Source organism: Dioscorea cayenensis, chromosome 8, assembly GCF_009730915.1.
Source record: "Dioscorea cayenensis subsp. rotundata cultivar TDr96_F1 chromosome 8, TDr96_F1_v2_PseudoChromosome.rev07_lg8_w22 25.fasta, whole genome shotgun sequence".
Classification (NCBI taxonomy): Eukaryota; Viridiplantae; Streptophyta; class Magnoliopsida; order Dioscoreales; family Dioscoreaceae; genus Dioscorea; species Dioscorea cayenensis.
In genome coordinates this window covers 127,803-154,108 of record NC_052478.1, presented here as the reverse complement: position 1 = coordinate 154,108, position 26,306 = coordinate 127,803, and the positions used below count along the sequence as shown (strand labels likewise).

At 40.0% G+C, this 26,306-nt stretch overlaps 3 protein-coding genes across 7 annotated transcripts; 1 reads left to right on the top strand and 2 right to left on the bottom strand.

Moving 5' to 3' along the window:
* Positions 1-654: 654 nt before the first annotated feature.
* On the bottom strand, positions 655-1,476 carry LOC120266748 (uncharacterized mitochondrial protein AtMg00310-like). Its single transcript, XM_039274411.1, has one exon. It carries the CDS (start codon positions 1,474-1,476, stop codon positions 655-657), a length of 822 nt encoding a protein of 273 aa, XP_039130345.1.
* Positions 1,477-8,944: 7,468 nt separating this feature from the next.
* LOC120266746 lies at positions 8,945-12,287 on the top strand. The gene is made up of 4 exons (XM_039274408.1): positions 8,945-9,013; positions 9,071-9,419; positions 9,540-11,250; positions 11,384-12,287. Exons 1-4 carry the CDS (start codon positions 8,945-8,947, stop codon positions 12,285-12,287), a joined length of 3,033 nt encoding a protein of 1,010 aa, XP_039130342.1.
* Positions 12,288-12,878: 591 nt separating this feature from the next.
* LOC120266696 lies at positions 12,879-22,507 on the bottom strand. 5 transcript variants are annotated; one of them, XM_039274339.1, is made up of 5 exons: positions 21,999-22,507; positions 21,717-21,881; positions 21,560-21,614; positions 20,588-20,650; positions 19,309-19,504 (listed from the first exon to the last, which is right to left on the bottom strand). In XM_039274339.1, the coding sequence occupies exons 1-5, from the start codon at positions 22,217-22,219 to the stop codon at positions 19,469-19,471; spliced, it is 540 nt and encodes a 179-aa protein (XP_039130273.1). In that variant the 5' UTR covers positions 22,220-22,507; the 3' UTR covers positions 19,309-19,468. The 5 variants fall into 5 exon arrangements, with proteins under 5 accessions (XP_039130276.1, XP_039130273.1, XP_039130274.1 ...); XM_039274342.1 differs by lacking the exons at positions 19,309-19,504; positions 20,588-20,650 and adding an exon at positions 12,879-12,965; XM_039274340.1 differs by lacking the exon at positions 20,588-20,650.
* Between the last annotated feature and the right edge of the window lie 3,799 nt (positions 22,508-26,306).

Genomic DNA, 26,306 nt, shown 5'->3' with positions numbered 1-26,306 from the left:
CACTTCTATATATGGATTTTGTGATTAATTATGTTTTTCTTTTTCTGTTTTTGAAAAGGTGGATAAATACCCATATATTAAACCGCGAGAAAGAACACACGGGATCCGAGGAAACAACAACGACGAACAAACCCACTAGGCGTGGATCAAAAAGCAACAAAAATAGAACAAGAGCAGAAACAAAAAAGGGGACCAAGAGGTCCCCACCGACGAAACAAAGATCCGCTATCCGGTACTGATCGATATAAGCCTCCGAAGGTGGCACACGACAATCTCCTCCGTGCAGGGCGAGCAGAACTCCGTGCCTACGCCTGACAATAGATATAGGGCCTTCCAATTTCTCCTGAATGCTCACCGAGGCAGCTGAGAACCAGGATAAGAGCATACGATTAATCTTAAAACATAAACTGTTCACAGGCATCACATTAGCATTAAACATGCAATCATTACGAGTAAGCCAAATGTTCCAAACAATCGCCTTAACCACTAATTCCCCAAAAATTCTAACGCTGGACAAGCGAGAGGTTCTCCAAACACCCCTGGACAATGGAAAAAAGATCCGGTGGCTCCGTGCACGAAGAGTCCATCAAAATATGCCCACACTGTTGAAAGCAAACCCGGACGAGTAAAAAGATGATCAATGATTCCATGTTCTCATGACAAAAGCACTTGCAGTAGCGATGAGGGCGGGCGGTTGCATCTTCGTTTGGCCAGGTTTTCCAATGTCAGAATTTTGTCCTTCCACGCTAGCCAATTGAAGAGGTTGATCTTCTTTGGGCAGATGCTACTCCAGAAGAACTTCGCGACAGGACAACGCACACCCCCATCACAAATGAAGTAATAGAAAGATTTCACAGAGAACGCGCCATTACCGGTAAGCCTCCAAATTTTCTTGTCAGGTGCAGAACTGTTAGGGGCCCTCAAAGTATCTCTGATCAGATTCAGCAAAGGAGAACAAACGAACGGAGGCTGCTCCAACAGAGCACTCAGTTCCCGGATTGAACCGTTAGGGTGAAGGCAACTGGCAAACCTATCCTGCCACAGGAACCTAGGAGCTCTACCGTCAAGCCATTGATCTTTCCAAAAAAGCGTTTCCCATCCCGACTGAACATTATGTGCAATACAGCTACGAAACGCCGGCAGGCAATTAAGAACACCTTTCCAGAAAAAAGAGATCCGACTAGTAAGCCTGGGGAACATATTCCAGCGATTCATCCCATAATTAAATTGAATAACCTCCGACCCACACCAACCGGGAAAAGTTAAGAATTTCCACCACCATTTCCTCAGCAGCGCCTGATTAAAAGTGTCAATTCCAAGGATGCCCCAACCACCCTGGTCGTGCGGGCGACACAAGTTTGTCCAGCTCACCAATCGACACCCGGGATGTTCCAAGTCAGATCCTGACCACAGAAAGTCACGCCTAATTTGGTCGATGCGCTTGACCACCCAGCAAGGCAACCGAAACAATGACATCTAGTAAGTGGGAATCGCCGAAAGCACGGAATTGACAAGAGTAAGTCTACCCCCGAGCGACAGGTAGCGAACCTTCCAAGCCGACAGCCGTCTCCAAATCTTAAAAATGAGACTTTCCCAGTCTTGCTTGCGAGGCCTACGTCCCGAAATGGGGATACCCAAATATAAAACGGGGAGAGTGCCTATCGCACGCTTTAGCTGCCTCACCAGCGAGTGCGTGCAAGACGCCCACCTTATTCGAATACAAACAAGTTTTAGCGAAATTAGTCTCCAACCCCATCAAACCTTCAAACACATAAAGCATAAGCTTCACCACCCTTAGGTCCTCAATCCCACCCGTAGTAATAACCAGCAGATCATCCGCATAATGGAGGTTGCACCTACTACCGAACTCCCCGGAGGAACACCAACCAACACTTTGGTGTATAAGGCATGCCGAAACATCGAGTTTAAGACATCCATTACCAGCGCAAAGAGAAGGGGGGAGAGGGGGTCGCCTTGACGCAGACCTCTACGGTACCGGATGTAGCCCATCGGAGACCCATTAATAAGAATCGAGGCCTTAGAGGAACATAGTAGGCGCTGGATCCACTCCACCCATCTGACCCCAAAGCCCCTAGCCTGTAAAAGTTCCAACAAAAAGTCCCAGTCCACCGTGTCAAACCCCTTCGCAAAGTCAAATTTCGAATCGTGCCCAAAGAGAGTGATTTTTTTATGCATACTGAAAATCAACTCCTCTGCAGTGGCAATGTTATCAAGGATACATCTCCCTTTCATGAACGCAGATTGTTCACGCTCCACAAGCTTATTCATGACCTTGCCTAATCGGGAAGCCAACATCTTGGAGATGATCTTTACAGTAGAATTAATTAAACTGATTGGTCGAAAATCCCCAAGCGACGCAGGAGTGTCTACCTTAGGAATGAGCACAATATTTGCCCAATTAATTCTTTCGAGATTTGCCTTTCCCGCAAAAAAATCCTCACAGAGCTTCCATAAGTCGTTTTTGGTTAATTCCCAGAATTCCCTAAAAAATACCAAAGGGAAACCATCCGGCCCCAGCGCTTTGTCTCGCCCCAACTCAAAAACCGCACATTTAAGCTCCTCCATCTTGAACGGCCGCTCCAAAGAGGACAGATCAACTTGAGACTTGAAGGCAAACAGCTTCCTGAGGTCCACTTTAAGCCCAGAAGCTCTCGCAAGACCAAAGATCCGAAAGAAATGGTTCTCAAAGGCCTTCCCTAACTCACGTGGCTCCTCAATATGGACCCCTTCCACCTGTAATGAATGAATAAAGTTCCTGTTCCTGCGTCCATTGGCTACCGCATGAAAAAATTTCGTGTTCTCGTCTCCTTCCTTTAGCCATTGTAAGCGAGACCTTTGTTTCCAATAAAGCTCCTCCCTGTTGTCTAATATGAGCAAGGCTCTCCAGAATCGAGCTCTCTTGAAGCAACTCAGAGGGCGTCATCTCTCTAGATTCCTTAACCGTGTCCATTTCATTAAGTTCATGCATCAAGGCTAACTTACGCAACTTAATAGAGCCGAAACTGAATTTTGCCCACTCCCTAAAGGAAGCCCTCAAGGAGGAAAGTTTTTTAGCAATGACAAAAGCGCCACACCCGTGTAACAGGGAGCCCGTCCACCAATGCTGAACTAAACCATGAAACCCCTCAGTTACGGTCCAAGCCAATTCAAATCTGAAGGTCCACGGAGTAGCCAAGTGTTGTCCCACTTCCAGTCTAATTGGAACGTGGTCCGACCCCAATCTAGGTAAACTCTTTTGAATTAATCGTGGGAAGCGCTCTCCCCACGCACTATTGACCAGAAATCGATCCAGTTTCACCCAAATTGGGTTCGCCTGTCCATTAGTCCAAGTGAATTTCCGTCCCTCCGAGGGCGGCTCCCAAAACCCACAGTCCGCCATAAAAGAGTTAGCACACCGGATATCCTCCAAGTTAGGCAAACTGGTAACCTTATCAGACAATGCAAAAATTTGCATTGAAGTCACCACATACGATAGAAGGGACCGATGGTGGCCCCACACAAGCCCTGAGCTCCTCCCAGAAAGCGAGCTTACAGGGTCTAGCTACCAGACCATAAACCGATGTACAAATCCAAGTCAGGGGAGCCACCTTGTAAGAAAACTCAATGGTTAAGCAAAATTCCCCCACACTTAGCACCTGCCGGATAAAAACCGAACTATTCCACCCAATGATGATACTCCCTACCGAACCCACCGCGAGCACACAAGCTGAAAATGGTCAATCCGCACTCCATCGATCTCCTCCAAGTGGCACTGGGAAATACTCGTCCAACTTGGATTCTTGAAGACAACACACATCCGAATGATGAAGGTTAAGAAAATCCTTAACTAGGAAACGCTTAGATTGTTTTCCTAGCCCCCTAACGTTCCACGAAATAACATTCATTAAAAAAACTCTAGTTCTCGCGGACCTCCAGGAGGTCGCCGCTCGGTCCTGAGCTAGGGGGCACGTGATTTTTCTAGATGACGGATATGCATGATACAATCATTAACATTGCCAGAGAATTCGATACCACAAGCATTACAATATTGCATTAATTGAGCATCAGACCAATCGGAAATTAACGCAGGCATAGCAGGCGTACCTTTCAAGTGGTCACCGCTAGGTCCCTTCTTCTTGGTCGATTTCGGGGGATCAACCAGGAACCCTGCCTCTTCATTGAATCTAGACGACGGCTTCTTGTGCCTCTCACTCTTTCTTGTGCCCGTGGCCTGCGGAAGAGCCCCCGCCTCATCAGAGTGAAAACCAGGAAGGATCACCCTCAGGTTCCTTTCAAACTCTGACATGGATTCATCAGAGTCACAATCGTCATTCTCTAAAACCTTGTCCAAAGAATGCTCTTGAGAACAATCCATTTCCTTTCCGTCCCCCGAGGGAGTGCTCACATCCACAGAGCTAGTAACCTGATCAATATCCGGGATCATGGCCCACGTTCCAGCCAAAAAGTGCCACTTAAAACCAATAGGAGGTTTCATAGGTGGTAAGGCTTTCATGTTCAGGAATATATCATTGGATAAGCCCAAAGACACATTCAAAGGTCCAGAGTCCAATGTGTGGCCACCCAACTCCCCCAGCCCAACCGAAGGCCCAGAAGCAAACTCAGCAGATCGGCCCACAACATTCCCCACCTCACAGCACAACACAGGGTCAAAATGGTGGTCCACCTGATCCTGGCCCGCTCCTCTTTGGTCCAGATTCAAACCCAGCCCACCAGCCGAGATCAGAGGGTCTTCTTCCCCCGCCTCGAGATCAGTCAAGATCAGCGGATCATCACCGCTTCCCTCAAGATCGGGTTCCTTCGCAGCTAGCGGACCATCCAACGGCTCAGCAACCCTCCTCGCTTCGACAGTGACCGCACCTTCGGAAACCTCGGATGTGATCCTCCCAACCTCTCCAGATGCGCCACGTGTCAAAATCCGAAACCCAGAAGATTTCTCCACCCATTTCTCGACACCTAGTCTGCTCGGCTCACGCGACGTCGAGGTCGCTTTGCTCTGATGGTGACCCCGCTCGGGAGACCGAGCCTTTTTCAACCCACCGGATCCACCCGTGTTCTCCGACCGGCCCCCGGTCCGGGAAAAAACCACCGGGTCACCTACAGGGGAGCTGTGCTCAACCACAGTACGAGGAACCTCCGGTGCTATCGAGTTAACCCTGTCGGGGGAGCCAAGCTCAACCTCCGATTCCCGCACCAAGGGAGTAGAAAACCCCGGCCCCGTCAGCTTCGTCTTCCCCTTCGCTCCCGGAGGAATGTTATGCGTGCCTCGGCCACCCACCGGAATCAGTGGCTCGGCTACATCATCGTCAATTGGCCAAAAATACCGGCCAAAAGCTTTGCTAAACTTAGGAAACTCACCTTTATCTGAGGTGATAAGTACCTTATATCTTCTCATACCCAGATTGCACTCCACTTCGATCGGCAATTCTACCCCTCGCCGGCGCCGGATCAGCGCCGAGATGAATCTCTTATGTGGAACTGAGGCCTGAGAAAGAATGATGAGCTCTCCAACCGGCTTCAGCACCTCCACTATTATCTCCCAACACCACCCATGCAGCGGGAGGTTCCAGATTAGAGCCCATTGGCCGTCCCCGGAGGCACGGCCGTCGGCTCCCAAATCAGCAGACCAAGGAGCAATGTTAAGAGTACATGGCTCGTCTTTGGTGGCAACCTTGAAGGATCCCAGTTTACACACAGTCTTAACCTCGTCCCGGCTCCCCAGCGGCACCAGAAACGAACATTCATTTAGTGGAGTGATCGGGCCCGCCAGCATGCAATTGAGGACTGTGGGCACCACCTCGAGGACGCTGGTTTCATTGACATAGCCCTCCACGATCGACAGCACCGCCACCTTAGCAAGATCGTTGTGAACCTTCGCGATCTCCGGCGACAGGGAGAGCGAGATCGAAGCCTTGGAGATACGATGCTTCCTCGGGAAAATCGGGTCCTGCCTTGCAATGCTCCCACCTGTCGAGGTCCCAGGTACAATAACTGGACGCAAGGAAGACTTCTCCTGCACATCCAGCCGTTTGGAGCGAACGTGAAGCCTCTTCCTGTGCGGGCTGCTACGTGCACCCCTCGGACATCTAGCAGCCATATGGCCAACGCACGCACACCTCAGGCAAACGATCTGGTGACGGCACTCCGCCGTCTTATGCGAGGATCGGAAGCAACAGCCACATGTCGCTTCCTTCGGAGATCACGGGCGCTTAGAGCCCACTAGAGTGCGACCTCCCCGCTTATCATCCGACGATCTCCCCGTCAAACTCCGTGTTGTCCCCGCCTGGGAACCTTCAGAAGAAGAAGAACTCACCGCTTTTGCATATGTCATCTCACAGTTGCCAGTCACACCCTCCTGCGCAGCTATCTGCTTCAACTTCGACTTCGCCTCCTGCAATACTCCTCCAATCTCGCACCGCTCGCCAGCCCCCCCTGAGCAAAAGCCACCGTCAGCACCACCGACTCCACCGGCTGCGCCGCCCCAGAGGTCCCGAAGAAGACTCCATGTTTTTTCTTTTTGTATTCATGTAAGTTCTTGTCTTTATTTGTTCTTTTATTTATTTATCAATTTATTTTTATAAATATATTTTTTTTTTTTGAAAAGGTGGATAAACCAGTTCAATTAATTAAAAGGAGAACCAAAGATACAAATGGAGCGATAACTCCACCAGACCGACAAAACAGACCACCACGAGACATGGCAAGACACCCCACCAAAAATTTTTATAAATATTGGCTGGTGAATTAAAAATTTAAAAATATATTTCTAAATTTTACTCTAATTTTTAAAAATAAAATAAAAAATATTTTTTATCCCAATGCGGCAACTCATGTCCTTGAGTTAAAATCCAAATAAATTAATTTTTTTTTTATTAAACAGAAACATCTATGTGACAACCAAAATAATTAAATGCATTAGGTTTGGATCAATATTAGCTGAACCACCAGCAAGGTAAGATATAGGAAAAATTATGTATATAAAATATATATGGGTTCAACGTACCTAGTTAGGCTAGTTTATTCATTTTTTTTTTTGAATAAAGTTTATTCATTTTTTTTTTTAATAAAGTTTATTCATTTTTTTTTAAAATAAAGTTTATTCATTTTTTTAATATACATATATATATATATATATATATATATATATGGATATTTTTTTTATTTTAACAATTGTTTACTGAGATTCATCTTTACTACTGTTATGTTTTCATAAAGATCTTTAATCATCTTTGGTCACTTGAGATAGCCTTTTCTTTTATCTTTTTGTTGCCATGTATTATTGTTGTAATTATTTTATTTTTTATATATGTTTGAGATTTTTTTTTCAAATAAAAAAAAACTATTTCCCTATTTAATTTTTTTATTGTTAAAATAACCTTATGATAATTATATTTATCAAAATGATCTAGAACAATTAAATCACAGCTTAGTCAACACATGAGTGTTGACTAAGCTGCTGATTCGGTATTTTAAAATTAAATTGTGGCATTTTATATTTTAACCCCTTATTTTTTTAATTAATATATCAATTTATTTGTCATTTTTCAACCCAATTTTCTTAAAATTTTTTTTATTTATTTTCTAAAATTTATTAATTTGTTAAATATTTTTATTTTTAAATATTTTATTATTATGAAAAATAGCAAGGATTATTTGGAGAAAAAAATTTTTGTCATCTCATGTGTTTTTCAAATTTCATTAGTAACTTATGACCATAACTTTATTTCACATGTACATGCATAAATATTTTTTTAATTAAATTTATTATTAATTTTATATACACATGAAACCCCCTCGGGTTATTTTGCCGAATTTGCACGTTGTGATTATAACTTTGTTCAAAATGTGCTTGGGGTGATTGACTAATTGAGTGGTGGCGCATGAAATCCCCTCAGGTACTTTTGTTTTCCCATTAATATCATCTCATAATTTTGTCCGGGCAACGGAAGCATCCTGATTTGGTACCCATGTCCCCTCATTTGGCATCACATGAAATCCGCTTAAGTTAAGTTTCACCTAGTTTACATGTTCGGATCATGAGTTTGATGAGAAGGTGCTCATATATTAAATTAATAATAAATTTAATTAAAAAAATATTTATGTATGTAAATGTGAAATAAAATTATGGTCATAATTATGACAAAACTTAAAAGTTAATAATGAACTTTGAAAAAAAAAAACGAGATGGCAAAACTTTTTTCCCAAATAATTCTTGCTATTTTCATAATAATAAAAATAATAATATAATATTTAAAAATATATAAAAGATTTTTAACAAACTAATAAATTTAAAAAATAAGTAAATTTTTTCTTAAGAAAATTGGGTTGAAATTAATTTAAAAAAATAAGAGGTTAAAATACAAAAACCACTTTTTAATTTGATGGTTCTAAGGTTATTGACGAATTTAATGGTCCTGACAATAAAAAAAAATAAAAATAAAGGCCAAATAAAAAAATAGTCAAATGCTTACAATTGAGTGCCATGCTCATTATGAAAATAAAAATAATAAAAAAAATACAAAGCACATAAAACATTAATTTTATCAAAGTAAATAAAGTATTAACGAAATAATATAATAAGTTACTTATATAAAATAACTTTAATATAATTTCTTTAATGTTAGGGGTCTAGGTCGGCCTGCTAAACGCTTTCTAGTTAAGGATTTTTTGAACCTTCACTTTGCGGATGTGTGCTGTTTGCAAGAATCCAAACTAGAGGTTATTTCCGGTTTGAAGTGGAAGGAAATCAGTGGTTCACGATTGGACCAATTTGCCTTTCTCCCTTCGGTTGGGTCCTCCGGGGGAATTATTATGGGTTGGAATAGTGTGTTGCTTGTGGGCAATGAGGTCAGGAGGGGAGTTTTTTGCTTAACTATCGATTTTATCTCTAAGACGGACGACCTTCGTTGGCGGTGTACCTCTGTCTATGGGCCAAATGCTCGCCAACTTAAACGCGCTTTTTGGGAGGAGCTTAGGGGCTGCTGTGGTGACCCAGGTGTGCCTTGGGTGATTTGTGGTGATTTTAACGCTATTTTTTCTTTGGATGACAAAGAGGGGGAATCCGAATTTAGCAGACATTAGGGATGCCAACAGCCTTCTGAACGATCTGTACCTTCATGAACCTCCAGCGATGGGGAGGAGGTTCACATGGACCAACGGACAAGAAAACCCTATTTGGGTTAAGTTGGATAGGTTTCTTGTTAATAGGGCCCGTGTCGATCGTTTCCCAAGATTGATTCAGAATTGTCTCCCGAGATTGGGCTCAGATCATGTGCCTATTAGACTTGAGGTGGGGATGCACTGTTCCAAACCCAGATCTTTTCGCTTTGAAAATGTTTGGACTACGGTGGATGGTTTCGCTGATTTGGTATCTAGGTGGTGGGCAGGGCCCGTGCCTAATGGTTGTGGAGCCTTTGTGCTGGCTAAGAAATTAGCGTGACTTAGGGTCCAACTTCGTAGTTGGTCTAAGGAGAGTTTTGGCTCTATTAAACTTCGGAAACTTTCATTGTTACATGAGTTAGAGCTGATTGATGTTATCAAAGAAACGAGGGCCCTTAGTGCTATTGAAACTACCCAGGAACGAGATCTGCTGGATAGTTTGGCTGGAATCCGTAGACAAGAGGAAGTTTACTGGAAGCAGCGGTCTCGCTTACAGTGGCTGAAGGAGGGGGATGAAAATACGAGGTACTTTCATACTGTGGCTAACGGGAGGAAAAACATCAATTTCATCCCCGACATCAATGATGGGTCTTCCACTTTCACCGATGCTAAGGATATTGGCAAAGTTTTTGAGCAGCGGTTCAGGGCCCTGTTCGGACAACGTAGGCCTTTTCGCTTCAAGGTGGATCTAGACAACCTGTTTAAAAACAAAGCCTCAGTGGATTTATCCTTTCTTGAGCTACCTTTTACAATTGAGGAAGTGAAAAGAGCAGTGTTCGACCTGGGAAGTGACAAGGCTCCTGGACCAGATGGGTTCCCAATGTCCTTCTTTAAAACCTTTTGGGAGACTGTTAAAGGGGAGATCTGGCAACTCTGTGAGGATTTCTACACTGGTAAGGCTAACTTGGAACGGATTAATTGGGCTTCCATTGTGCTCATCCCTAAAGTCTTATGTCCATCTTCACCCGGGGATTATAGACCAATTAGCCTAATTAATTCTTCGCTGAAAGTTATCAGTAAGATTTTGGCTTCCCGTCTTAGCATGGTGATGGACTCCTTGGTGGACCACGCGCAATCTGCTTTTCTTAAAGGGAGGTGTATTCTGGATAACATTGCGATGACAGAGGAGGCTATTTTCAGCATTCATAAAAGGAGATTGATGGGTCATATTCTCAAGGTGGACTTTGCTAAAGCTTTTGATTCAGTTGATTGGGACTTCTTGTTGGAGCTCCTTAAGGCCAGGGGTTTTGGACCTAAGTGGTTAGGATGGATTTCTTCGATCCTCGGTTCCTCGAAGGCCACGATTCTGATAAATGGATCCCCTAGCGGTTATGTGAGGTATCAAAGAGGTCTGAGACAAGGTGATCCTCTGTCGCCGATGCACTTTGTGCTGGTCTCTGATGTGTTGTGCACTATGTTTGATAATGCGCTGAATTCTAAAATTCTAATTGGTGTGCCACTGGGGGAGCAAGGTAGCATTTGTAATTTGCATTATGCCGATGATCTACTGGTTATGACAGTGGGGGGGGCTGAGGATCTCAGATTGATCAAGCTGATCCTTCTTATCTTTGAAGGGCCCTCTGGACTGGAAACTAATTTCTCCAAAACGTGTCTATATACCACCAACTTGCACCAACTTCCTCAAGCTTGTGAGGCTAATACGGTTAACTGTGATGTGGGTCTGCTTCCTGTTACCTACCTGGGAATTCCCATTTCGGGTAGACGATCTCGTAAACAGGATTGGGAGAGTTTGGTAACCAAAGTCAGAGGGAGATTGTCTTCCTGGAAATCTTCCTACCTGTCGATGGGTGGTCGACTCACCCTTGTCAACTCAGTGTTATCGGCGTTACCGACGTACTGGATGTCTTTGTTTAGGTTACCTAAGTGGGTAATCAAGGCAATTGACAGGATTAGAAGAGATTTCCTTTGGTCTAGCCCTGACATTGATCATCCGGGGTGTAGACTTGTGGCTTGGAAGAACATTTGTCGGGCAAAGGAGCAGGGTGGGTGGGGGATTTTGGATCTTTCTACATTTAATCTTTCCCTGCTTGGGAAATGGAGATGGAAGATGATGTCTGACTCGCACTGGGGGAAGGAAGATTTTGCGCTTCAACTATCATGTCCCTAATTGGGACTTGTTTAGGGTCCCGATTGGGAGAGTTTCGTTTTTTTGGTCAGGTGTTTCCCGTTGTCTTCCTGCTTTTAGGGGATGTGTCTCGGTTCAGGTTAAATCGGGTTTTGAGTCGCTATTCTGGAAGGACAGATGGCTCAATGGTCTTGTGCCGATGAACATCTGGCCAGATGAATTCCTTGCATCTACTATACCTCACAGGACGGTGCGGGAGTTGGTTTTGTTACTGGAAAAGCCGTCGTTCGTGAATGAGCCGGATGTTGTGCAAATCCTGTCTAGTCTAAATGTGGCGTCAATGGGGGATAACGATAAAAAGGTGTGGGGACTGACGTCCAATGGCGTCTTCTCGGTCAAGTCTTTCTATGGGTCTTTGAATGATGGCGGTCTCAGATGCCCCATTGCTAATACCTTTTGGAAAGGTCCCTGCCCAAAGAAGGTTAATATTTTTAACTGGCTTGCTTGGAAGAACAAGATTCTCTCCCTGGAAAATCTTGCTAAGCGTCGCTGCAATCGACTGCCGAATGACATGTGTGTGCTCTGCCATGCCGATGTTGAATCAACGGATCATCTTTTCTTAAAGTGTCATTTCTCTCGGGAGGTGTGGGCTTACCTCTGTCGCTTCCTTCAGTTTCCCGAGCTTCCTCAGTCTATGGATCAATTATGGAGCGTCTGGAGGTCGGCCTTACGGCCTGCGGCTCGGGTGTTTGGGGATTTGTTTGTTAAAGCTTATGTGTGGTCGATTTGGCTTTCGCGGAATGATTGTATCTTTGCTAATAAGTGTCATAGTCCTCTTGATGTTGTGATGAAGTCTACTCAGTTGTTATTATCTTGGTACTCTGCAGCTCCTGAAGGTGTGAGAGAGAAGATTGGTGATCTTATCTCCTCTATCAGACGCAGCTTGGAGTTTGTTGGACCTCGCACCGTGGGGATGGAAGGCACCCCCTTGCTTGAGGTTGATCAGTCCGGCGGGGAGGAGTAGTTTTGTGTTTTTGCTGGGTTAGGAGGAGACCCGTTGTTCCTCCAGTTATGTTCGCTTGTATTTGTTTCCACAGCTAGTGGAAGGTTTGTTGTATCTTTTGTTCTTTTATATTAATGCATGTGGTTTATCCACCTTTTCGAAAAAAATAAATAAATAACTTTAATCAGATCAAGTCTCACTCCCTCCTTTTAGTACATGCACTGGTTTAATTATTCTCATTAAACTTTTAGTTTTTGTTAATATTTAATTAATTCAATTAATGTTTTCCAATACTAGTGGATGTTATGTTATCTGTTTTCTCTTCCGGTAATTTCTTTAACTTTTTATTTAAAAGTCTTTTAATCTTTTTAGATACAAATAATATAAACATAAACACCAACATTTTTTTTTTAAAATGTGGATAAACTGTATTTATTAGAAAAGGGAGAAACAGATCCAGGAGCCGAAGCTCTACAAAATCGCCACAAGAAGTGAGAGAACAACAACAACAACAACAACAACAACAACAACAACAAAACATTACAAGAACATAAGGCCCCTAAAGGAACAAGGAAACCTTTAGGAGGTCGCACTGGGGAGGGATCCAACATCGGTGCCACGTTCCTAGAAGTGAGGAACTCCATACTTCGCGTGACCTTCATTGTTGGTGCTTCAAGTTTTGCCTTTTTGAGTTAGGAGCTGCATTTAACCATAAAAAACACATACGCTCAATTTTCATAATAATGGAAACAGTTGGAAGACAATTATAATTGAAAATGCATGCATTTCTCTATATCCAAATGTTCCACATAATTGACTTCACTAGTAAATCCCAAAAAGAGATTAAGGATTTCTTCACATTGTTTCTCCAGCCCCCCCAAAGGTCCAAAAGTGACCTAGGAGTACAACGGGCTTCAAGGAGTTGCCCAAAGTAAGTCCAAATATGAGATGCCACAGGGCAATGCAAAAACTGATGGTCCATAGATTCAATATCCGCGTGACACATCACACAAGTGGATGTTTGAAAAACATTGCATCTGCGTAAGGCTAAGTTCTCCAGAGTCAAGATCTTATTATCCCAAGCCAACCAGTTTAAAAGGTTAATATTTTTAGGACAACATCCTTTCAGGATGATAAGAGACCAATGACAACGCAGACTTCCATCATTCAAGGAGTAGAAGGATTTGACTGAGAACCTTCCAATCATTGTTAACTTCCAATGTCTTTCATCAACCGTTGTCGGGGGTTGCGTAGTGATGGTGGTTAAAAAAATGCCTTACAATAAATGCCAGGGATTCAGTCAATGGAATCTCAAGAGTCCTACTAGCTAATTCCCTGATCGTCCCTTCTTTGTACTGTGATAACTGGATGAGATGAGGCCAGATATTCGCAGGAGCACACCCCTCTACCCAATTGTCCAGCCAAAAAAGAGTAGTGGCCCCATTATGGATAATTGAACATAAATGTTTCTTGAAAGCTGGCAGAGTGTGAAGGATGCCATTCCAAAAAAAGGATCATCGACCACGTTCTTATAGAATAAGTTCCAAGTGGGGATTCCCTTGAAATAATTTTCTCGAATAATGTCCTCACCACACCAATGTTTGCTCGACATAGATTTCCACCACCATTTGGCAAGCAACGCACTGTTGAAAGTTTGCAGATTTAGAATTCCCCGACCATCTTGTTACCGGGGCCTGTAAAGCCTTGTCCAACTCACCAACCTGATTTTGCTCCGGTGAGCATCCGGCCCAGACCATAAGAAATCTCTCCTAATCTTATCGATGCTCTTAGAGACCCAAAGTGGAAGCTTGAAAATTGACATCCAATAGGTAGGGATCGCGGTGAGAATGGAGTTTACTAGGGTGAGTCTGCCTCCCAACAAAAGTAACTTGGATTTCCAGATTGATAATCGTGATCGAATTTTGTTTAAGAGGATGTCCCAATCATGTTGTCTAGGTCCCCCTCTCCCGAAATAGGTATTCCTAAATAAGTAAGGGGTGAGAATAGGCAGAGCTACAATGGATTGTCCTAGAGAAAGAAGAGTGTGGTTCAAGGTTTCTTAGGGAAGTGAATAATCAATTTTTTTATGAGTTAACATTAAGACCTGACATGAGTTCAAAAGTGTAAAGAATTAGTTTGATGATTCGAAGATCCCCTCCCCCAACCCCCAACCTGTTGTTTAGATCAACAAGTCATCAGCACAATGAAGATGACACATTTTAACTCTAGACTCTGCAAGGGACACTCCATGAAGAATACCATATCTAAGAGCATTGTTAAACATGGTGCTCAGGACATCCATCACTAGGACAAATAAGAGTGGAAAGAGGGGGTCTCCTTGTCTGAGTCCTTCGCGGTATCTTATATAATCACTCTGACTACCATTTATTAGAAATTTAGCCTTGGAAGAAGTGAGGATGGCATTGATCCATCCAATCCATTTATCACTAAATCCCCTTGCCTTTAATAAATAAAAAAATGAAGCACCAGTCTACCGTATCGAAAACTTTAGTAAAGTCCACCTTATGGATCAGACTTGGGTGATGATGCTTTTGCATGAAAAAGATTATCCCTTGAGCAGTGACAATGTTATCAATAATGCATCGGCCTTTAATTAAGGTCGATTGAGTCGCATAAACTAATGAGTCAATTTTTAGACTCAGTCTGTTGGCTAAAATCTTTGACACTATCTTAAGAGATGAGTTGATTAAGCTAATAAGATGAAAATGAGAGGGGTCTTTAGGATTATGGGTTTTTGGGATAACAACAATGTTGGCCCAATTGATTCTTTCAAGATTGGCCCTCCCCCAATAGAAATCATCACAGAGCTTAAAGAAATCAATCTTAACAATTTCCCAATATTTCTAATAGAAAAGGATCGGGAGGCCATCAGAGCTAGGTGCTTTATCTGCCTTCATGTCAAAGACCGCCCTTCAAATTTCCTCTTGTGTGAATGGGGCATCAAGTAATGACAGGACATGATATGATTTAGCATCGACAAGGTAATCCCAGTTAACTTGGGTGTGGAAGGTTTGGGTAGAACCACAAAGGTTTTGATAGAAGGAGGTGAAGGTGTCTCCAATTAATCCTTCTTCTATCATCCACCCTACAGTTATCATGAAGCACCCAAGGATTAAAATTCCTCTTACGCCGAGCATTGGCAACCGAATAGAAGAAATTAGTATTTTCATCACCTTCTTGGAGCCAAGTCACTCTAGCCCTTGGTTTCTAGTAGATATCCTCCTGATTGAGAATCTCTCTTAGCTTAGATCTTAAGGTTAAATCCTTGGCGATTTCCTCTTCTGAGAGAGGCCAGGATTCTTTACAAATATTAAGGAGTTCAATGTCATAAAGAAGCACAAGCTTTTTAAGTTTTATTGATCCAAACTCGAATTTTGCCCCAATGTTTGAGTTGCATTCTAATTATGGTGATTTTCTTTGCGAGGATGAACACTCCACATCCCATGAAAGGTGTGGGGCTCCACCAATCCTTGATTAGATCCAAAAAATCAACCAAGCACCATGCCCGTTCAAAATGAAACATGTGCGAAAAGGGGGGAATGGTCCCCAGATTCAAGTCTGATTGGGACGTGGTCGGAACCTAATCTGGGAAGACAATTTTGAATGACTTTAGGATAAAGTGTGATCTATTCGAGATTGACCAGAAAACGATCAAGCTTTACCCAAATCGGATTCACTTGCCAATTAGTCCAAGTAAACCGTTTTCCAAAAGACGGAGGTTCAATTAAGTGGAGGTCATTACTGAACCTTTATGCAAGTCTAATATCTTCATGATTGGGAATACCACTTAATTTGTCCAAATGTGTGAAAATTGAATTAAAATCATCACATATTACCCAGGGCACACCCAACTCTGGTCGGCAATTTCTAAGCTTGTTCCGTAAATCTTTTTTTAAATGTCGAGCATTAGGTCCATAAACAGAGGTGTAGACCCAAAGGACATTGTTAGATCTATTTCGAAATTCAATTGAAAGGCAAAAAATGCCTTGATGAGTTATGGTCCCCTCAACCAAGCTATTATTCCAACCTACAATCATACCAGCAGCAGTCCCCAAGGCCGGGGTATATGAAAAGAGGTCAAGACAGGATCCACCAACTAATCGCCAAATGGTAGGATCAACCGTACTTAGCTTAGACTCTTGAATACAACAGATGTCCGCATAGTGTAACTGTAAAAAGTCTTTTACTAGGAAACGTTTAGAAGGTAATCCTAGTTCTCTAACATTCCAATTGATAATATTCATGGACAAACTAGTTAGATCCTGAAGTGAAACCAAGTATGGAGGTCCATGCTTCTGTTCCTATGAGTACTGATAGAATAGATTCAAGCATATGAAGATGTGCAATAAAATTGTCTTTAAGATGCAATGAATCAAAGGTAATACCACATGCTTTACAATTATTAAGTAATTGCAATTCAGTCTAATCATTTCTAAGAAGGGGGGGTGGAGGAAGTACCTTCCTGTGTTGTGTCAATTGTCCCCTTCTTTTTGACTGATCTGGGTGGCTGTGGTATGAAACCTGCTTCCTCGTTCCATCTAGTTGATGGTTTTTTCCTCCGTTCTCTCCTTCTCGTTCCCTGAGTAGATTCTTTTGTTTGACCGGAATGAAGCCAACATCTTATTTTTTTCCTTGAAATCTAACTCAGAATCCTAGGTTCCTTGATTTTCTAGACTGTCATCATCGTGTCCAGCCTCAATCACTAGGGTACCAGATTTTGGCAAATGACATTGGTTTGAATTTCTTTACTCCAAATTTCTGTATTCACCCTTTGGGGATTCTCCTCATCAACCAAAGATTTGGAAGATAATTCCTTAGCTAATTTTGACGAGACAAGAGTCCAAATTCCTTAGAGGAACACACAATTGAAATTGAGGGGAAGATTAAGATTCGATAGGGGTTGAGCTGGGTTGCAAAAGGAATCCATCTCCATTAAATTATCACAGTCAATTTTAGATTATGAATGGGCTTTCATTAAGATGGGTTTAGGGGTTGAATCCCTTAATTTATCATTGTTAGAAGGCCCATTTAATTTTTCAGTGTTGGATAGCCTGAATACAACAATTTTGGGTCTCGAAAAATAGGAAAGACCCAAGGCTGTAAGCCCATCAATTTCCATCGGGTCTCTAATTGACATTTGATCCAAGGAATTCTTCAACACAGTGTGAAAAATAGGAAAGACCCAAGGCTGTAAGCCCATCAGTTTCCATTGGGTCTCTAATTGACATTTAATTGTCTCCCTGTAAACGAGCAACCTCAAACAATGCATGGACGACAACATTGTCCTTTTATGGGACTCTATGTAGTTCTCGATTTGTGGAGGATTACCTTGTGCAGCCTACGGACAGGCTAAGCAACGAAGGACCATAGGTCCGAAGTGAAGTCAACTAACGAGCAAATAGTTCTCCTTGTTGGACTTTTGGAACCCTAGGAGCGACACTCACCGACCGGGTTGCAGATGTTATCGGTTCCAAGGACCCAGGAGCTAAGCTTACTTGTTGAACCATTTCACTCACAATCTTGGAGGCCCCGGGAGTGGCGCTCACCGGACTGACCGACGACGACTTGGTGCGAGGTCTCCATTCTTGAACCCTATGATTATCAAAAATTCGCCGCTCTACCGTAACACGAGAAGAAGACATCCTTTCCTTCTTGTCTACCTTTCTAGCAAATGGCCTCATAACCTCTTTCCCCTTGTTCTCAGGACTATGTTCAAGAGTGGATCGAATGGCCGTGCTCTCAGATTTGCCATCAGGTTCCTCTTATGTCTTCGCCAACAGGATCACAAATTTCTCTAAGTCACGCCGAAAGGTCAGGAATGGAAGGCAATTGTTAGTGATGAGAATGAAAAATTTTCTCATTCCGAAGCTAAGAACCAGCTCATGCATGCGAAAGCACCACTCGAGGTCTGTGTTGGACCAGAACTAAAAGAAAAGCCTTATGCAGCTTTCTTGGTTGCGGGATTGCCACCAGTTCTTCGATGGGTTTCAAAAGTTCCATTAACAGCGACCAAGACCAGGCGTGAAGTGGGAGGTTTTAGATGAGGAGGACTTGTCCTTTTCTTGACGCCGAGCCCACCGAGCCAACCTCCACAGTCCAAAGAGTAATAGAGATGACACACAGACCTATATGAGATGGGAGGCTAAACTCGCCAATCTTACTCGCCTTGATCACTTCATCTTCATTGCTTAATGTGGTTAGTTATGAGTTCCCTTTGAATTTGTAAACAACATCTACTCTTGGAGTGTTAAGAGCTCCCGATAGTGATTCGAGGAGAATATCTTCATTAGTTTGGTTGGAGATGGTGTCAAGTACAATTATCTTGGCCAGCTTCTTCTGAAGTTTGGAGGTTTCCTGATTTAGCGAGATGGAAAGGTGGGTGTTATTAACGAGGCGTAGATGTTAATTCTCGACTCAGCTCAGGCATATCATCTGTGGGTTCGTTTGAAATTGGATTTGTTGCAAGGAAGGCAATCAAGAATGATGTGCAGGTCGCTACTCACACCAAGCGAAGTTCAAGTTTTAATCAAAGGAAGCACGCGACCAAATTTAATGATTTCATCTTTGGAGCAGTTACTATTAATAAAGATTAGTCAATTGGTGAATGACTGTAATTTTTAGTATTGTAGTTATTACAAGGAGGGTTGTTACAAGGGTCTGGGTGTCCTGGCATAGAAGGTGCTCGAGAGAATGCCAGAGTGGCAGGGTTGTTACAAATTGTAATGAATTCTGGAGATTCACTATATAATTGAATGGGTTATGAGGAGAATGGCATCTTTGGCCATAATTTTCCCTCAATTCTCTTATCCTTTCTCCTTATCCACCTCTCTCCTCTATTCTCTTCTAATTCCTCAGTACTCTATAACCAGATCTTTGAAGACAGTGGATGCTTGCTGCAGGATTGTCACGCCCCGAGCTTGAGGCATTGACAAACGGCCGTATACCCACAAGATAGAGACCCAATGGACACACAAGGTCTCAATATCTATCTCACAAAATAAGATATAACAAGGTACCAACATCACAAGAACATAAGAATTTAATGGATACAATAACTACGTTTACAACTATGATCCTTGGAAACTAAAAGTGCAAGGTTCAAAACTTAAACAAATAACCAGTTCCAAGTTCACAATAGAAGGACTATTTACATGATAACCAACTGGTGTTCGCTCAACGGTCTACGCTAAGCTATCCACCACACACTCACTCCTGATCTGAAAAGGATTAAACTATTATTTATGAGCTTTACAGCCCAGTAAGCAACCACTAAAAACAACAAAATATAGGGATCACAAAAACTCAATAATTTTACAAAACATGCTTAAGTGTGATATTAAACAATAAATAACAGAAATAAAACTCAGATTTCAGAGTATTTCAAACAAACATAATTTTCCAAGTGAATGAGTATATGTCCCCCAAATAACTAATGCCAAAAACAAAACCACAGAATTCATATATTTAAACTCGGTGACCCAAGTCGGATTGTCAGAGTTTATTTATTTTACCATCTATGACCCTAACCAGATTTTCAGAGGCCATTATTCTTCACTGACGGAATGGTGAGAAACTATAGATTCTTATTAGAGTCAGAGTACATGTCGACACGGTCAGTGTTTAAACCCCAGTGATAGGGTTATTGTAAAGTTAATTTGGGGACCACATGTTACTATATCAAAATATGTCGGGTCCAAAATCATTGTCAATGCAAAAATAGTGCAATTCGGTGATCACCTTTTCTAATAAAAAATAATTCTAATTTTTTCAAAATAATAATGACTTAACTTAATAGATAATTAAATCACAATATATCCATAATGTAATCCATAAAAACAAATAATGAATACAATTTAAGTAAACATAGTTGACAGCGCAATAATTAATCCGGTAAATGATTAAGTATATAAGAAATTCATCACTGAGTTTATGGTTAAGAATTTGAATAATAGATCTCAAATAATTCAGTAATTCACAAATAATAAAGGTTTCTAAGTTTCAAAATAAAAACAAAATAATTATATCATATAATAATTAACTGAATAGTTGCTGACAAAACATGTGATACATAATTAATTAAATTATTAGAGATTAATCAATTAAATAAACAAATCAATACATGAAAAATTTGTAAATTTTGACGGTGAAGGTACACACAGGAGACAAAACCAAAGATATTAAATTAACCTATCATTCTTTTAACGGTAAAACTCAAAGTAATTAAATAATTATGTAGATCGTTGTTGGTAACCAAAAATTTAATATATACATATATACATATTTATATGTGGTTTACTTACCTGGAAAAATCCCCAAGTTATAGAATCCACTTGGACACTAAAATCAAAATTCAAACAAAGGCCCTAAAACATGAACATTACACCTTGGCTTAGATTTCCCAGCTTAAATAAAACAATAACCATTAGCTAGCAATTCACAGGGCCTTGAGATATTAAACAAGCAAGTTCAAAAAAAATAATCTATGACCAAGGTCAACCCTTAAAAAAAACACAATTAACTAGTTGCCAATAATTTAACTCCTATTCATAACAGGGTTGTACCAGGAATTAATTCTTATAATGACAGGAAATTTTATAACAACCAACAATTACATCATACATATATGTATATCTACACCCACATTGACAATTGGGCGGTAGAACTGGAGAACCATTCTAGCATCCATTTGATATATATATATGCATGTAAACGAAATACAAGGCTTCAACTAAACATGTGCATTCAATGGATAGAATTGTTACCCTTAACCTAACAATAACCCTATTAACAACCTATACTAGCTTTTGAAAATAACAATGCAAATGATAAAATTACTTTCCAGATTTTTTTTCTTCATATGGTCATGTGCTTTCATTGACCACTTAGCTAAATTTCCATTCTCCCATCAAATCATTTGTCCACTGATGTAAACAACCAGCATGCTCCCATCAATATAAAATCCATGATATTTATTGCATTCTGTCTAATTCCCATAAAAATCCCACTTTACAAACTTTCCTTAACAAACAATTCCTCAAAAATCAGTGACTAATCTATTGATAAAATCATGCAGTGATTCACTGAATACATAAATAAAATGACACAAGTCATGCTTGAATTTTCTCTTCTTTGCTTTTCCAACTCCAGACACTGAACACAGTTTAACCCTAAGAAAATATCAAAGCATACAAATTCCTATGCACATAAATCATAATCTATTGATTCAATGGATTTGAGTATCTCAACAACACTTAAGAAAGAGAAAAAGATACCTTATGCCTTTTTGAAGGATAAAACCAGGTACTCTTCTGACCACTCTTCAAAACCCTAGAATATATTAAAACAAAAAAAAAGAAGAGAAAACCCTAACCATTAAGAAGTTACAATCATAACTAATAAAAGATAACCAAATCGAAGAAGGAAAAAAACCTGCCACAAATACTCCTAGACGAGCACTCGACAAGGTTGACGTCCTTGCCACACACCCCACAGCTGGTCAACGAGAGGGAGAAAGAGGCTATGAAGTTCACTGTTATATATATATATATATCACATAACTGCAGGAGGTTGCAAGAACGTGGGTGCTCACAGTTGCTGGAAAGGATAAGGTTGGATTTTAAAAACTAATTAAAATAATTTTTTTTTAAAAAAAACAAACATGAAAAAAATAGTTTAACCAAAGTGGGGTCCACAAGGATTGTTCTCCCTTGCCTTTGGTCATGCTTGTCTGCGCCTTGGGGCGAAGGGAGTTCCACTCTGTAGGTTGTTGCCTTGTGCCTAGCACCTCCGCAACGTTTGCATGTAAGAAGATGGCGACACTCAGAGGTTTTAATGTAGGCAATGATTGCAACCGGAGGAGAACGAGGACATTTGCTGCCAATCACGGGAAAAAAAACCTTGAGGGGGGGGAGGAGTGGCTTTATCCCTCCCATCTTTGTTCGGGCTGCGATGGTGACGTCAAGACTTGGCCGTTTCCCATCTTTCCTGGACCTCTGCAACCGCCTTCACCTTGCTTTCTCCTTCAGTGAGATGCTCTCTGCATGGATTCGCCTTTTGAGCGAAGGTGGTGTCCAGCTGAAGAAAGCTACTTCGGTGGGATGGTCGGTCAACCTTTCGAAGATGGCCAGTATCCTAATGACTATTGCGAGGGTAATGAGGTCCATCCATCCACCTCCCTTTTCCGCCACCCCACCTCCCTTCATGTCTGTCGGATCTCAGGAGATCGCCGTGAAGTGAATCACTCATGTCGCCTCCCTTGATAACTAGGGGTGAGCATTATTTGGAAAAACCGAATACCAAACCCGAACCACCAAACTCAAACCAAACTGAATAAGAAGTTTGGTTCGGTTAACGAATTTTTTCTGGTTTGGTTTGGTAACAATTCTATTGATAATTTGGTATTCATGTTCGATTTGGTTTTTTTGTAAAAAAAAAATTTGGTTTAACTGAAACCGAACCGAATTATGTTATATAAATAAAAAAAATTATATGTAGGCTAAGCTTTTGTATAAGTTATATATGATTAATTTATAAGTTCATTACTTAATAGGTTATAATCTGTCTAAAATGATAGAATGATGAATTAAAAAAATTATGAATTAATAGTTCAATTAATTGTCCCAGAAATCATTAAAAAAAAAATTATATAATTTCGGTTAAATAACCAAACCGAACCCCAAAGATTTGTTAATTTCGGTTTTTACCTTTATTTGGTTTGGTTAGGTTTTCATTTTTGAATATATTTTAGTTCGGTTAACCGATAATTCGGTTCGGTTTGGTTGCTGAAATGACCGATGCTCTTCCTTATTGACAATAGTAACATAAAGACATGCAGATGGTGACACATTAAAAACATTGCACATGAAGATGGTGACACAAAAAATAAAAATTAAAACATTACACGTGAAGATGGTGACACATTAGGTTAGATTTCAAGATTGGTCCTCTAATATTTCAAAAATGTGTGGTGTTAAATGTTTTATAAATACATTCAAGGAAATTTTTTTAAAATTATTCAATTTATATTTAATTAATATTAATAAATATAAAATTTTAAATATTTTATAATTTATTTTAAATCATTGATAAGTCTTTATTAATATTAATGTTATTTTTTTTAAAAAAATTTAATCATTCATATTTTAAATAATTAATTCCTCCTGTGTTTGGGAACGATCAAGCATACCTATATTATGAGATTTTATATATAATTGGGTTTGTAGATATTCTATATTCCACTTCGTAAAAAAAAAAGATTTTTTATATGATTTTTTAGTAAAAATTTTTCTTTGGTGGTTTTACCAATGAGAATTAAAAAAGATTTATTTGTCCAAGTGCTTTATAATTTTTCATTAAAAATACATATATACTTAAATTCGAAAAGCATATCAAAACCTCATATTTAGTTAATGCAAATTTTCACCAAACCACTCTTATTATAAGAGATTTGATATTTATTTTATTTTGACAAATGACACCAATAGCATTCCATCTAAGGGTCGTCAAAGGGAAAAGTAGGTATGAAAATGCATTAGTTATTATGATTTAATGACTTTTTGGAGATTTAATAAGTTGGGCAATGAAGATATTGATATATTAGGGTTATAAGCTAATAAGAATAAGTCCTATAATATGCAATTTTTTTTAAAAAAAAATGAAAAATATAGCTCCTCATATAATGGATCCATACTAGGATCCAATAAATAATAAATAAACCGTACTGAATCAGTACAAACAATACTTATATAACAAAATTTCACCTCTAGTTCTTATAAACAATGTGAAAGAGATTATGAATAAATACTCAGTGCTTATAAGAGTATTTGTTGTTCAACTTTTTTTTTTTTATAAAATAGATAAATCACAAATGCATTGAAATAGATGAGGGGATACAGAACATACATAAGAGAGGATGTTCAACTCTTTATATATTATATGACTCTTTACATAACTCGTATACAATCATACTTCATATTCTATTTTTTATAAATCATGAGCAAACGATTAATGGTAGTTTGGATGAGGGTAATGATTAGTAAGGAATGAGAATAGACACAAATTGTTAACACCTGTTTTAATACATATAGGAATGGGAATTGAATGCTGCCCCTCTAGAATTAAAAGTTGATTTCCATTACCCCAAATGTGAGGGTAATAGAGAAGAATTGATGAGATTTGACATATTTGCTTTCTTCCCATAATTACTCTAATATTTTTTTAATTTTATAATAATAATAATATGAACTATTTAAAATAAATATTAATATCTAAATTATTTTGAAATGGAGTAGTTCCATTATTTCTTTATTAAAAAAAAATAATATATCAAATATTTATTTATAATACCTAATTATACTAATTAAAATTACAATAATTGAAGAGAATTATTTAATTAATATTTGATAACAATTTAAATAAATAAAATATACAAAATATTTCACAAATTAAAAATTTGTCATAAATAATATTTTAATATTATTTATTAGCACTAAAGTAAAATAGTAATTTTTTTCACCTTCCTCTTTCCTAATTTCCAATGAATTTTAATCAAACACAGTTTGTTATTATTATTATTTTATTTTATTTTTTTTGATAAAAGTAAATAAACCACAAATTTATTAAAGGAAAACAACAGTACAAAAGTAAAACAGGGTACAATAGGAAAGTCAACTCTCACCAGGGGCGAGGGAGGAAGAAAAAGACGGAGACAGTAAAAAAACAAACAGGAAAAAAGGAACTAAGGAGACGGGAGGTGTCAACAGACATCTCAGGCCTGCTTAGACAAACAACAAGAACGCCTACTCCAGAGCAGCACCAGTGTCATGATCGCCAGCAGAGGTAGATTCTCTAGCGCTAAGGAAGTTGAGTGAGCGCTTGATTTTCTGTGAAGCTTCATTTAGATGATGCTGGTGCCTATCAGCAGCTGTGGGGAACCAAGAGATAAGCATATTAGCAATCTTAAAAATAATATTGTAATGCGGTAAAGCATTCGAATGAAAAAATACGAGAATTTCTTTCAGCCCAGATATTCCATAGGATAGCTCGGGAGATAAGGTCGCAGGGTATTCGGTGCTGAGGAGTTAGGGATGATAACCATGTGGTCCAGAGTACGGGGATCGATTGTGGAGTAGAGTTAAAGTCTAAAGCCTGGGAGAAAAAAGCCCAGATGCGTTTAGAAAAAACACAACTAAGGAAAAGGTGGTTCAGGTTTTCAGAAGCATTGTGTCAGAGGACGCAATTATCAGAAATATTAAGATTGATGCACCCTTTTTTGAACAGGTTCGTAAGGGTGAGAATTTTGTCCTCTCCCGCAAGCCAACAGAAGAGGGAGATTTTGCTGGGGCAACGAAGCTTCTAGAAAAGAGGGTAAAGAGGACTTTGCAAGCCACCATCAATAAAAAATTTATAGAAGGATTTGACAGTAAAATTACCACCTTTCTCAAGGGCCCAAAGGGTAATATCATCCTGATTATGGGAACATTCAGGAATAATGTCCAAGAGTGAGGATAGCATATCAGGAGAATTAGAGGAAAAAAGGATCTCCGGGTTGTTTAAATGTTGGGAAAATTGCCTGATAGAAATCCAAGGCAAAGTGCAAAGGGAGAAGAGGTTTGGCCAGATGTCTTTGAGAAGGAGTCCGGCGTGCCAGCGGTCAAACCAAAGAGAAGTTTGAGAGCCATTTCTGATGGATTTGATAATACAGTTTGTTATTATTATCATTTCTTTTTATTTTCATTATCATTCTTATTTATTTCATTTTCATTCTTTCGCAGCAAACCAAACCGACGCTGCACTTATTGAAAAAAATGAAACAACTAAAAAGGTACTGAAAAGACAGGCACAGTATCAGAGAGAAAACAAATGCAGATGCCAATTCTCTACTATTCTCATCCGCACAATCACAAATTTTATTTAATTAATTTATTTATTTATTGTAAAGGTTGATAGATGATGAGATGATCTCTTCTCTCGTGACCACATTTGAGTAGTACACTTGTTTCCATGTGCAAGCCGTGAGAC